Genomic DNA, 12,568 nt, shown 5'->3' with positions numbered 1-12,568 from the left:
TGACAGATACCATCACAAATAACCTCTGAAGAGTGATCCCATTGCTTGTTTTGTGTTGTGACCTGACTGCCCAATAGCTCCAGCTTCTGTCCTCTGTGCTGCAGAAGTCAGTACCTTCTGTACAAACTGTTCTCTAGTCCAAATGTTGCCTCTGAAACGCCTTCCCAAGCTGTTCTGTAGCTGCCCATCTCCCTGTAAGCGTAGCTTAGTTCCTGTCAGTCGCTGGCCCCACTCAGCTGCACCAGCTTTTCCTCCAAAAATTGTGTTAGCTTAGTGGCTCTGAGGGCCCGAACTCAGGGTGCTGAACAGGCTGGGAACAGTCGCTAGGTGGCATCAGGAGAAGCCGAAAAAAAAAACCTACACTCCTACTGAGGGAGATTTTGGCTCGAGAGAAAACTAGGAGCAAAGTTTGCAATGGTTCAGGCTGAGCTTTGCCATAATTGTACAGCACAGGAGGTGCAGCCACTGCCTGCCTCCAGCAAGGGGTTTCTGTGGTGTCAGTACATACCCTCCTGTTTTCTCCCTTGGGAGATTTACCACTTTCCTGATTTTCCCTCCCAGTGTCAGTAAAGCTTTTTTGTGGTTATAAGGGTTTGCAAAAGCATTGCTGAGCTGCAGAGCTGAATCTGGATCATGTTTTGGTTGCGTTGAGAAAATCACAGACATTTTGTCGCTTAATTGTCTGGGTAACTCTCTCCCATAGCTACCAATCAGTAGATTTGTCCTCGTGCAGGAAGCTACTGACTCATTTTCATTGCCCAACTCTTCTATTTTTATTATAAAGAGCAGGCCAGGATAATAGAGGCTGGTTCCAGCTACCCCTCTTTAAATTGCTGTGGGACCTGAGCCCCATTCACCCTTGACAGAAAACTTCTAGCACCCTCCTTCCCCTGGAACGGGAATCAAGACTAGGACTGTAGTCCAGAAGGCCTTGGAGCAGCTGCCAACTAGTAACATGTTCAAGCCTTCCACCCACCCTTGGTGAGTACAACAATGCCCAGGAGCAAAAGAGCTCCCTCAAACCTGTTGCTAGCCTCCACACAGCTAACTCTTCCTTCTCTTTCTCTCCAAAGCTGTAAGTTCAGCGATTGGGCAGTGATGAGAACGGGAAGGTGAGGCTGTTTGCCATCCAAGGTGCACATGCTCTGTCCGCAGGGTCCCCTGTGCAATTTCTGCATAATTCCAAATCACTGTTCTTTACAGGCAGCATCAAATACTTCAGTGCCTTGCAGTAGGTGAAGACACCTCAGTGTCTGAATCAAGCACTCATGAGCAATGCAGCAAGAGAGGGAACATGAATTTGTGCATCTATAGCTGGTTCCATTTGAACAGCTTTGAGCAGTTTAGGACCGTTAAAGTCACTCCTGTGCTGCTACCACAAGGTGTGCACACCATTTAAGCTGCTAGAGCAGTATTTGGCATGGCAGCCACGTGCCAGGCAGTTGTGTCTACAGATCGATTGTCCCTTCCACAGATGTATGGGGACTGAGCTGTTACGCTGGAGGATGCTGTGGCACAAGGATGCCAGGGATTGAAGAGAGACTGGCAATTTGGGTTATGCCCAACAGGAGGAAAGTAATGGGACCTTATACAGAACTGAGCAGGAACCCTTGAAAGGTATCTGCAGTGTCTGCAGGTGGGCAACTGAAACACTTGAGTAACTTTTCTGGAGTTTTAGCTGGCTTTTGCCCAAGGCTAGTCAAGCAAGGCTGTTCGTAAGCAAAGATCCACAAAGATGCTGTTTGTCTAGACATGCTGCAGTCATGCTCCAGCACCTTATTAAGCTCGAAGCTGTAGGAACAGGATCAGGCTTTGTCCCAAGAACCATACAACGCAGTATCAGTCAGAGCAGGTGGAGACAGACAAGGTAACAGAGCCTAATGGGCTTCAGCACATCAACTGCTTAAGCCTCGTGGCGCCTTTTGAACTGTCAGACTCCCTGCTCTGCGCTTTACTCATTGAACTAACTCAATTTTTAGGAGTTCAGAAAAGAGCTTAAAAAAATTAAGAGAAATCTCTTGCCTATATCTCTTGAGCCCTTTCAGCTAGTTAATTGGCATGAGCATCTTATTCATCTAGAGCTAATGTTATTGAGGCCTGGCTGAATTATTGATGGAGCTTGGCTGGAGCAAGAGAGACTGCTGAGGTAGGAATGACAATTCATCTTTCATCAGAGAGCAGCAGCCTCAATAAGCAAACAGTCAAAAGAAGTAATAACAACTGCCACCAAGTTCAGGGAGAGGCCAGTTCCTCTGATAAAATGGTGGGGGAATAAGAGGCAAAAGTGTGGACAAAAGCATGAAACAGCAGCTCAGTCTAGACAAAGTCAGACGAAATGTCACTAAAAAGTAAGATGAGAATTTTAACTAAGTTAAATGCTGAGAAGTCTCGGTGAAGCTCTTTCGTGGCCGTGTATAGGATGGAATTAAATGCTTTTAAAACATGCAGAAGGTGGGGAATTAGAGCCAGGGGATCTCAATTATAGCACAGCAATGTGTGAAGCAGATGAAGGCAGGGGGTTCTTTAGGAATGTCAGGGATCTCGGTGGCAGCCTCTCAAGGACACCAGCTCCATGGTGGGGTGGGACCTGTGGGAGGGGGCTGCCCTCTCCTTGGTACTGAACGGCTGCTGCAGCCCACGGCCAGGCATGGCCAAGAGGGAATTTGCTTCAGAAGGCTAATTCTGCAAGCCAGGAACCAGGGCAAGATGATGTATACGATGACCTTGCATGCGCTTCAGCTGCGGGAGAGGAATAACCAGAACCTCACCCTAGAGCGTGCGTGAATTCTCGTGTAAAGCTCTCCCTGCCAAGCAGTCCCTTCTGGGTGCTGGCAGCCTCCCAGTCCCGCGTGTTAACGTCAGTGGCCTGCTGTTTGTGATCGAATTCCCACGAGGTACAGAGCATGCGCCATCCTCCGGGAATCCCTTGCCACCGATGGGATGAGTCTGCTGTAACAGAGGTCAGTTCATGTGTCATTAGGCTGTAACCCCAAGCATCCTCAGCCTGCTTAACAGCCCAAAATGCCTCCTGCTTGGAGCCAGGCAAAACGTTCTCAGCGGAAAACAGAGGTATTTTGAAATAGGTGTCTCATAGCAAGTAGTTGCTTTTTTGAGGAGGATTTTTTTTAGTGGAAAAACTGAGATGTTTAACTTTGCGTATTGAAATAAAAGGTTCTGAGCCTACCACTGAAGCATTGTGCTCGCCCTCCCTTCTTCATCCTGCAGTCCCCTTGAGGCTGACGGACAGAGAAGGCAGCACAACTTCCCCAGCTCTGCTTCCCCAGAGAGCCATAACATACTTGTAGTCGTGTGTGCTCTGACAGCAGCATCCCTGCGGTATTCCCCTCCTCCTCCCTGCACCTGCTCTGCAGCTCTTATCAGAGATGAGCGGGAGCTGTGGGCTCCAGCCCACGCTCAGGCAGTCTCTTCCTTGGGTTTGTTAGATTAGAGCCGATGAAAGCCGTGGCTGGAACAGCCACCTGAATGCTTCTCCAAGTCCTCCGGGGAGTGCGATGCAAGGCAATATTGCAGGCCTGGCCTGATAAATGAGCTGTGATTTCAGGCCCGTGAACAAATTGGTTTCCCCTTCTAGGATGGCTTGCCACTGTCAGCTGCCTATTGCTTTATTTATTGCATTGCCCTTTGCAACTAGGGACTCTTGAGGGCAGACAGGAAGGCTTCCAGTGACAGAAAAGCAGAAGTATTTCAGCCCTTCTTGAGCTGCAATTGAGTGCCTCACCTTTGGGAACCAGACATTGTTCTGGGAGCCTGATGCAATTCTACTACGTGCTTCACAAAGACCTGATGGTCTGAATTCAGACCAGGCAACAAACGGGCAGAAGACAGCAAATATCCGAGCCATAGAGGAAAGCAATTGAGAAATTATCTCATTCCTTAATGTGGCATTTGGTGCCATACCTGGTGTTTGCTTTTGTGTTCCAGCAATGCCCAGTCTTCACTGCTGTTCAGACACACTGATGAGAGGGCAAGGACCTCCTTCCTCAAAGACAAAACCTCTCCTATTGCGTATTACTTGTTCACCCTTTATCACAAGAAGATGGTTGCTGTCTTACACGATGGTGTAAGCTTACTCTGCTATGCTCCTGAACCCGCTCTGCATTACTGCTGAAGCCACCCTTACTGTGAGCCAAGGTCCTTGGTGTCCACCCAGGCCTTTTCAAGTTAGTCTGTGCTGAGCTTCCACCTGGAGCATCCCCACCTACCAGGCTCCCTTGGACATGTTCACAGGCATGCTGACTTCAGATAGATCTGCCCTCGTTGTAAAGTGGTAGAAACACACTGAAACCATACGCAACTCCAAACAGAAGAGAGCATCGAGGAAGACGACTTCTGAAGGGGTGAGTCAGATAATTGAGACAGATAAAGTTGTTGAGAGGAAATTAAGGGAGGACCTTAAATTTCCCTGTACAATTATAAGCATTTATGGGTTGGAAAAGACAAATTTGGGCCACCTGAAAGGTCCGCCAGCCAGTGTGGTAGGGAATAGGAAACAGTAAGAATAAAGAGAAATCCTGGTGCTGTGTTGATGTGTTTCCAGTTACTAAAAATCAAATTGTATCGCTAGGGAGTTATTCTGCTTCCTTTGGAAAGGAGGCGGTGCTATAGCCTGCGACCGGGATGTGGGCAGCAGTGAAAGTAATGGAACCAGCAGGGTCTCTGCAAAGGGGCCAGAGGACCAGAGCTTGAGGAGGACTGACTGAGGGGAAGCAGCAGAGGAGATGTGAGGAAAGGGAAGGACACTAGGGAAGATGGAGGAATCTGTAAAAAAGGAAAAGAAGTGTCTTTTCTGAAAGATGCTATAGCAGAGCAGCTGCGAAAACTTGTTTGGATTTAGAGGTCCAGTCCCACTTGTGGACACTGAGGTCTAAGTACTCTGATGTGCCTATCCCCCTGCTCCCAGCTGGGACGAGACCCCAGCCTTGCCCAGGCTAGAAGTGCAGGCTTTGGTTGCACTGTGCAGGTCAGCAGAGCCACAGGTTTGGTGCTGGCGTGTCTGGGCAGAAACTCGCTCCAAGCCACCCCCCTCAAGAGACAGCAATTATTTTATTATTGCCCTTTAATCCCAGGGCAGACTTGCTGCAGGCTGGTCGCTGTTTACATCTCTGCGGACCTTCCCAGAAGCGGATCTGCTCTGGCCCAGCACATCATCCATTTTTTAGAAGAAGAACATTGTCATACTTGTGACCCCATTCGCTCAATGAAGCATTACAGAAAACAGCCCATTCTGAAGGCAAAGCTGCACACAAAACCATATTTATTAGAACAAGCAGTTTGGTTAGACCAGATGGCCCCCAGCATGGAGACCTGGTTGCGCTGTTTCTGCTGTCTGTCCAGCTTTTGGGCTAATCAGCCCGTGAGGTTTAGTCCTGCCTTGTAAGCAACGGTACAGAACTCACCTTCTGCCTGCCTGTCAGCCCAGGCACATCTCACACAGGTACATGCCCTTTGTTCCCCTTGAGCAACCAAGTGTGCTTTCTCCATTTGCTATTCTCCTGCTTTTACCTCTCCTGGAGCAAATCGGCTGTGGGTCATTTAGCAAGTCCCCGTGATTTGCTTACTTGCTGGAGCCTGCTATTTCGCTGCTCCCTGTCTCGAGCCCCAGACAGGCTGGGAAGTGTTTGACAGAATCCATTATGAAGGGGTAATACAGCAATTCTGATAAACTAGCAAGATCAGTTTAAAAAGAAATGGGTAATGTTCCATCTGAAACTGACGCATGGAAGTTTGCTCTCACAAGGAGGGATGAGAAGCAATGGGGTTACAAAGCTCTCAGAAAACATCATTTCTGGATTCAGTTTAATTGCTGGATTGTCACTTTTCCCCACAAGTCTGCATTACTTTGAATTTTTTTTTCTTCATAACTTTCAGTGAGGGAATCCAGGATTCCTTTGCAGAAATGTATGGAAGAGATGGCATCTTTTCTCTCAAGAGCATCCAGAGTGGTGTAACTGGCATTAGGAGCTGGATTTGCAGGCAGAGATTCATCGTGCTGCTTCCAGGACCTGTGGCACTGGTAAGAAGTGGAAGTGGGGAACAGGTTGTTCATGCCTTCTGTTCTTAGTTCTACCACGGCATCCCTTTGGCCGAGTCACCTCGCTGTATTTTTTTATGTGCTAAATTAGTATAACCATTTACATTTAGACTGTTGGGGTTAGTTGTTAAGGTCAGAAAGGGAACTTGCCACAAGGTGAGTGCTTCTGGAGAAAGGGTTAGTTGGGAGTTGAGATCCTTAGCTCTGTGTGCATATCACAGAAAGGAGACAGCAGATGCCATCCCCACACGACAGGGGCAAAGGAAAGCAGGCAGCAGTGCTTAAAAGTACCTTCTGTGGGCCCACAAACCAGTCTCACAGGTGTGATAGCATTTTGTGCTAGGGGAGAGACGTTCTTAAGTCCTGCTAACCAGAGACCAGAGATGGCTGGAACACGTACCAAGCAGCCTGCAGTCAGTGTCAGCACATCACAAGCTTTTTTCTAAAATCTCATTGAATAGAGCAGCTTCAGCTTTGACCAGCCTTTCAGTACTTTCTTTTCCCTACAATACATTTAAATCCAGCATCTCCAACTTGCGATTCGCTGTGTTGACCTATACTTTTGGGATTGGTTCAAGACACATTGAAACAATAATAGAAACAACCAATAACCACCAACTGGCTTCCAGGTAGCCTGAAGTACATTTGCAAGATATTAATATTACTGCATAGCTGCAACCTGTGTCCCCATGTTACCAATAAAGGGGAAGACAGGCATACTGGTGTTCCACTGTGAGATGTGTCGCTGGATGCAGAGATCTAGGTCCAAAAACCCCTCGAGTCCAGAGCTGTTTGGACATCAAGGGCTGAGGGTCCAAGTCTGTATCTATACTGGTAGCCAGAAGTTTTGCCTCTTCCCTCTGAATCATCCAGCATTGGCCAGAGGTTTGTGCAAGCTGGTGGCCTATTCTAGCCAACATTATGTTCCCAAGCAGAATTCAGCTAACTAGGGGAGGCACAGATAGTGCCTACAATTTGTGGGGGTGAAGAAACAGCATGTTACTGGAGAGTCCCAAACCTTTGCTTCCTCAGTGTCTACAGGTCTGGCACATGGAAAGCCCAGAGGCACTGAAGTATCCCACTCAAGCAGCCAAGTGTTAACAACCTCTCCAAAGTCTAATTTGCCTTTGATATAGACTTAATTGTTTGCGTCACCCACTGGGCTAGGGGGAGGGCTATAAAAGGGGCTGCAGCCATTGTCTGAGACAGAAGAGAGCCCAGAAACAGCTCCCTCTCCCAGTCTTCCTAATTCAGCACGGTAGTCACAGCCTGTACATCATGCAGCTGGTGGCCAGCCTGGTGTCCGTTCTGCTGCTGGTGTGGAGCGTGAGAGCCACTGCACTGCCCGGAGAAGAGAGACTCGCATTACAGAACAGTAGGGTGAGTATAATGCACCCTGTGCAGGAGGATGGGTGGGATGGGAGCATGCAGAAGCAAGCTGAAGCCAGGGGAGGGGTAAAAAGGGCAGTTGGGCTTTACCTGATGTAAACACTTCTACATTTCTGTGTTTCAAGGCATTACAGCTTCATGCACTGCTGAAGCAGGGGTTATTACTATAGCTTGCTAGCCAGTTTATTTAGGAAAGGTACCAGGGCGGACTCCAGAGATCTGTAAAAGTGAAGTCTGAACTAAGGAAAAACTGGCAAAGAGAACAGAGCAGAAAAGAGATGGAGAAGGTGAAAATAAGATTGCTGAAAGATCATGAGAGAATGAAGCAGAGTACGAGGGAGGGAGAGAAAAGATACATAATTGGTAAAATGATCAAGGGAGATGATATTTTAAATAGGACTCATGGGAAGGACAAATGTTTAAAAGATGGGTTCAGTAGGAAAGTAACAGAGGAATAATAAATGAAGTAATTATATCAGAATAAAATTGCTTTTTCCAGAGTAGTATTCACAAGGGGAGTTATACCGACATAGTTCTGCTAGAATAATTACACTCTGAACCAGCACAGCTCTATGCAGTGGCAGAACTTATTATAGCAATATAATTATCCTACCAACTGGCAAAACTCTAATGTTATAATAGCTACAGCACTATAATAACTTTGTTTTGCTGGACTATTTCCCTAAGAGGCCAAAGGGGTAGGAGACAATAGCATAACGTTATCACAAGCAAGCGCTCAGCGCTGCTTGCCCTTGCCCCGCAGTTTTCTCACCTGCTTGTTCCTTGCCATCCCTGAGGTTCCTCTGAGCTGTGTTCAGTCACACTCTGCCGCTCCAGTTCACAGCTGTATCTGTAATACTGCTATTATTTTTGTCCTCGATAGGAGCTACCCTGACAAGTGAAGGATCCCAACGTTGGTTTCAAAGGCACTAACTTCTCCTTTGTGCATAACCATATCATTCTTTCTGTCTTAGTGCTGGCTCCAGCTCATGCATCAGTGTCTTGCTGCTTTAGGAGTGGTTTCACATCCCATTAACAACAAAACTGGCTGTAAGAAAGAAACATACAGTGTGAGGTGCTAGGGATAGCTTTCTGTTAGAGATCAGGGCTTCTGCAGCTGGCTGGGATTAACCCTTCTGGGGATAACTGTAAACTTTCAGCCATACATTCTTACAGTAATGTATCCAGTGCTTAAAAAGTGAACTCTATCTGGAGGAAATGCTAGCTGCCAGGAAAAAAAGAAACAAGTTATATAGAACAAATCAGTAAGTAAGCCTCTGCTAAAAATGTATTCAAGTGTAATGACTCTCAGTCTTCTACAAGGTTTCTTACAAAATAATGACTTCAGTATCTATCAAAATAGACATAATGATTCACTTTAGAGCATTCTACGAACTGAAAAAAATGTTAAACACCGTTGATGTCACCACTGTAGACTGTAACTCAGACAAATGGTTTAAGTATGAAGAATAACAGGATTCAATGCATAAACTACCATGAAATGGATAACAATGCAAAAGGAAGATCTGTACATTCTGATGTGCTGGTGGAAGCAGTACAGGGAACTGAGCACCTACCCAAAGGTGTGCCATAACCCACCAGTGCTAAGGTCTCTAGCTGCTTCCAAAGAGTCTTCATCTCACACAACTCAGGAACAGCAAAAAACAGAAAGGATGTTAGCAATGGATTGGTGCAGGGAAGAGCTGTCTCATTTCACTAACAGCCACAGCCGAGCATGCATAAGGAATAACCTCTAACAGCTGTCTGATCTCTGCCACCCCTGAGTCTGAAGCAGCTAGTTCATCTCCTGAGAGTTTTAGTATAGCTACTTCATTTCTCTTCACTAAGGAGCTGAATCTTTAGCAGATGGCTTTTAACGTCACAGGGCTCGTCTGTGGCTCTACTTGGAGCAGGTTATTTCAAAATATAGCACTTACAGCTAGGAAAGCAGCTTATGAGGAAGACGTGACCCAGGAGACACATTTAGCTGAGTTCCCAAGTCCCAGCCCATCTCCCTAAGGTTCAAGACACTTCTGTACTTTCAGCGCAGGACTAGGAATCCAGGATGGGCACAGACTGGCTTTTATCTTTTCTTCTGCTACAAACATGGCATCTAATTTCTCTTTGTGTGGAAACAAGTTTTGTAATTAGTGCTAAGAAAATGCTTCAAAAATATCTGTAAACATTCTGTGAAGGAAACTCAATACAATTGCCACTGCCTGTATTTGTCCACCTTTTGAGCTCACCAAATGGTCCTTAGCAAATGCTGGTGCCAACAGAGACAGTGGATAGATACAATCCAACCCTCTCCTGTGTTACATTGAATTCTCAGCATTTTGTGGTGGGTTGTGGCCCCCAGTGTGCTCGATTTAACATTGTTCAGTATTCTCTGCCTCTTCCCTGACCTTCCCAAAATGGATGCTGGACAGTCAGGACAGTGAAGGGAGCCTGGGCTTACTAGGAGAGAAGGCAGCTTGGCATTCACTGAAATTTAATTAGCACAAGCAGCGAGGGACTTTACAGCTAATTTGTACCTATTTGTTAGCAGCTCCTTTCCAGTTACAACAATGTACATACTCCTTCCCTGGCTGAGGTCTGCAAATTATCTGGGGGGGATGTCTGCAGGAGGGCTGGGACCTCTGTCACCTTCCCCTGCTCTCTGTCCACAGGAGCAGACCAAACTCCGGAAAGATGCCATACTGAAGATGCTGGCGGGGCTGCTGGAGAGCGTGGATGTGGCCTCCCCGGACCTTGAAGAAGAGGGCAAGCTGGAGGAGGAGCGGGCGACGCTGGGGCGACTGGCCCAGCTCTCGCAGCGGGACCGCAAGGCCCCCTGTAAAAACTTCTTCTGGAAAACCTTCACCTCCTGCTAGTGACACCCTGCCTGGCCCCGCTGGGCTCCTTGCCTGCCCGCCTGTGAACACCCGTCCCGTCCCCCGAGCTCCCTTCCTTTACTCCTGAACCCTTAAGAATAAAGCATGGCGCCTCGGGGACTCGTGTCTGCCTCTCTGCGCCCTGCTGGGCCGGGCCACCAGGGGCTGGGGGGGGCCATTGGAGGTGGCCGCCATCTTGGGAGGTGGCCATTTTGAAAGAGGGCTTCGCAGCCATGAAGGGGCTCAGGGTGGGTGGTGGGGCTGAGGCTCTTTCTCTCCCCAGTCCTTAAGGCCCCCACAGCTGCTTCCTCATCCTCTGAGGGACCAGGTGCGTGTGTGCAGCCCTGCTGTGGTGGGGTAAGGCCCAGGAACTGGCTTTGCCTTGGCTGTCCTTGGGCAGCAACAGTTTGGGACATGATAGAGCCCTTTGGGGGAGTCCCCAGTCAGGAAAAGGTGTCACAATCACTTAGGGGGGATGTTTTGAGCCTGGGTATGTAGGAGAGCAGCTCCCTTTGCCCTTTTCTTTACTGGCTGTGGTTGGGGGGGGGGATGCTCCTGTCTCCATCCCAGCCTCAGGGTGCAGGGATGTGGCGGAGGGGTGGCTGGGGCTGTGGGAGGAGGGCCTGGCCCTGGTCTGCTTTTGATGTGACACCAGGTTGAGAGCAGCTCTGTGGTGCCATTTGGCTGTAAGTATGCCTGAAATGTTGGGCTCTGCATCTGAACTGGGCTGGAGTAATCCCATGATCCAGGCTCCACTCTGGTTCTCTCACGGTTTCTTGGAGTCCTGTCACCTTGTTTTAAAAAAGCTCACAATACTCCACATTTCTGCTGCTCCTCTTCTTGGGTGCCCTTTGCTGTCTCCACAGCAGTAAGGACTGTGGCTATATTTCTTTTGGCTCACTGAGGAACTTGTTGAAGCTCCATTTTGGAATTGTATAGATTTTATAGGTAGACATGTCTGAGGTATTTGTAGGAGGCAGCTGGGGTCCTGTTCTTGCATATTTAGGTCTGATTTGCAGGAATACCTTGCCGGGGGGGGGGGGAGACATATGACATTCAGTTGCTCCATTTTGCTTAAATTCTTAGTAGCAACAGTTTGTGTTGGGGTGCTGTGTTGTATTTCTGGAAACAGTCACACAAAGAAGGCAAGTTACTGAGCCTGCCTGCATAGCCTGACTGGCCACTGTTGAGAACTAGAAGGAAATTATTTGTAGTGGCTTGGTTTTGAGCCTTTACATTCTGTTTTTGGAGGCTGGGGACCATGAGGTATCTCATCTCCAAGCAGCCTTTTGGATTAATCAGCAGCCAGCCTGTTTTCTTACAGTTGAAGTAACGCTTCAGACTCCCCCGCTCTCCCTGAATAATGAGTGATACAACCACTCCGGCACCCAGACGGCTGGCTTGCCTCTGCCACTTTGCTCTGTGTCAGGCTGCATTTTCACTGCCTCGTTTGCCATAGAAATTTCTGGCTGTGTCTCTCTGGCTTGCAGGAGGAGTTAGAGCCCTGTGGCTTGTTTTATTTTTCACTCCATAATGAAAAATAAGATCCTTGCTGGGGGAACTCAATGACTCAGTGTATGGGTAATGGGATATGGAGCTTTCCAGCTGTGTTGCCTGGAGCACCCAGCTGGGATGCAGGAGACCTGGTTTTATGTCTTGCTTTGCTGCTGGCATCCACATTTTATCATTACTCCCCTTTTAATACCTCAGTTTCCCTGTCTTTATAATGGGGTGGTGATTCTTGTCTCTGTATTATTTTTCTAAAGGTAGATGGATGACAAGTTCCACCTAAGAGCCGTTATTGTTAAGACCTGTGTTGCAGCATGAGACCAACCAAGATACTAGTATCTTGGAAGTATTCTAGTAGGAGTTGCCTTATTGTCTACTGCTAAATCTCGCCTGAGATAATAATGCTGAAGACTACGTGTGATGAAAAGGAGACACCCCACAGCCCATGGAGATAGGGATTACCCCTAACAGAAACTGCTAGTTCAGCAAACTGCACACTGTATTATTTAGTGGTTCCTGGAGGAGAGAGTAGTGAGGCTATTCTCGAGGTTGGAAGTCAAGCTGGAAGTTGAACTCTTCTTTCATCCCTGCAGATGGTTCCTGCTAATGCAGGCAGAGGCGCACTGGCTGAGCACCAAACAGGAAGTCTGCACCACCAGTGCACGTGCTGTGGACAGGGGCCAACACAGTTGAGCCAGCTTTTTTCATCAGTGCTGAAATCAGTGCTTGAGTTGGATACGATTCT

The 12,568-nt window shown here is 47.8% G+C and overlaps 1 protein-coding gene across 4 annotated transcripts; it reads left to right on the top strand.

Annotated features, from left to right (window-relative positions):
• Positions 1–25: 25 nt before the first annotated feature.
• On the top strand, positions 26–11,237 carry CORT (cortistatin). Of its 4 annotated transcripts, XM_083802956.1 has the most exons (5): positions 26–4,358; positions 5,088–5,455; positions 5,890–6,034; positions 7,337–7,432; positions 10,111–11,236. In XM_083802956.1, exons 3-5 carry the CDS (start codon positions 5,918–5,920, stop codon positions 10,312–10,314), a joined length of 417 nt encoding a protein of 138 aa, XP_083659082.1. In that variant the 5' UTR covers positions 26–4,358; positions 5,088–5,455; positions 5,890–5,917; the 3' UTR covers positions 10,315–11,236. The 4 variants fall into 4 exon arrangements, with proteins under 4 accessions (XP_083659082.1, XP_083659079.1, XP_083659081.1 ...); XM_083802953.1 differs by lacking the exon at positions 5,088–5,455 and having other exon boundaries at positions 26–981; positions 10,111–11,237; XM_083802955.1 differs by lacking the exon at positions 5,088–5,455 and having other exon boundaries at positions 10,111–11,235.
• Positions 11,238–12,568: the final 1,331 nt, after the last annotated feature.

Source organism: Anser anser (genome assembly GCF_964211835.1).
Source record: "Anser anser genome assembly, chromosome: 17".
Taxonomy (NCBI): domain Eukaryota; kingdom Metazoa; phylum Chordata; class Aves; order Anseriformes; family Anatidae; genus Anser; species Anser anser.
This window is presented reverse-complemented; position numbering and strand designations above follow the sequence as displayed.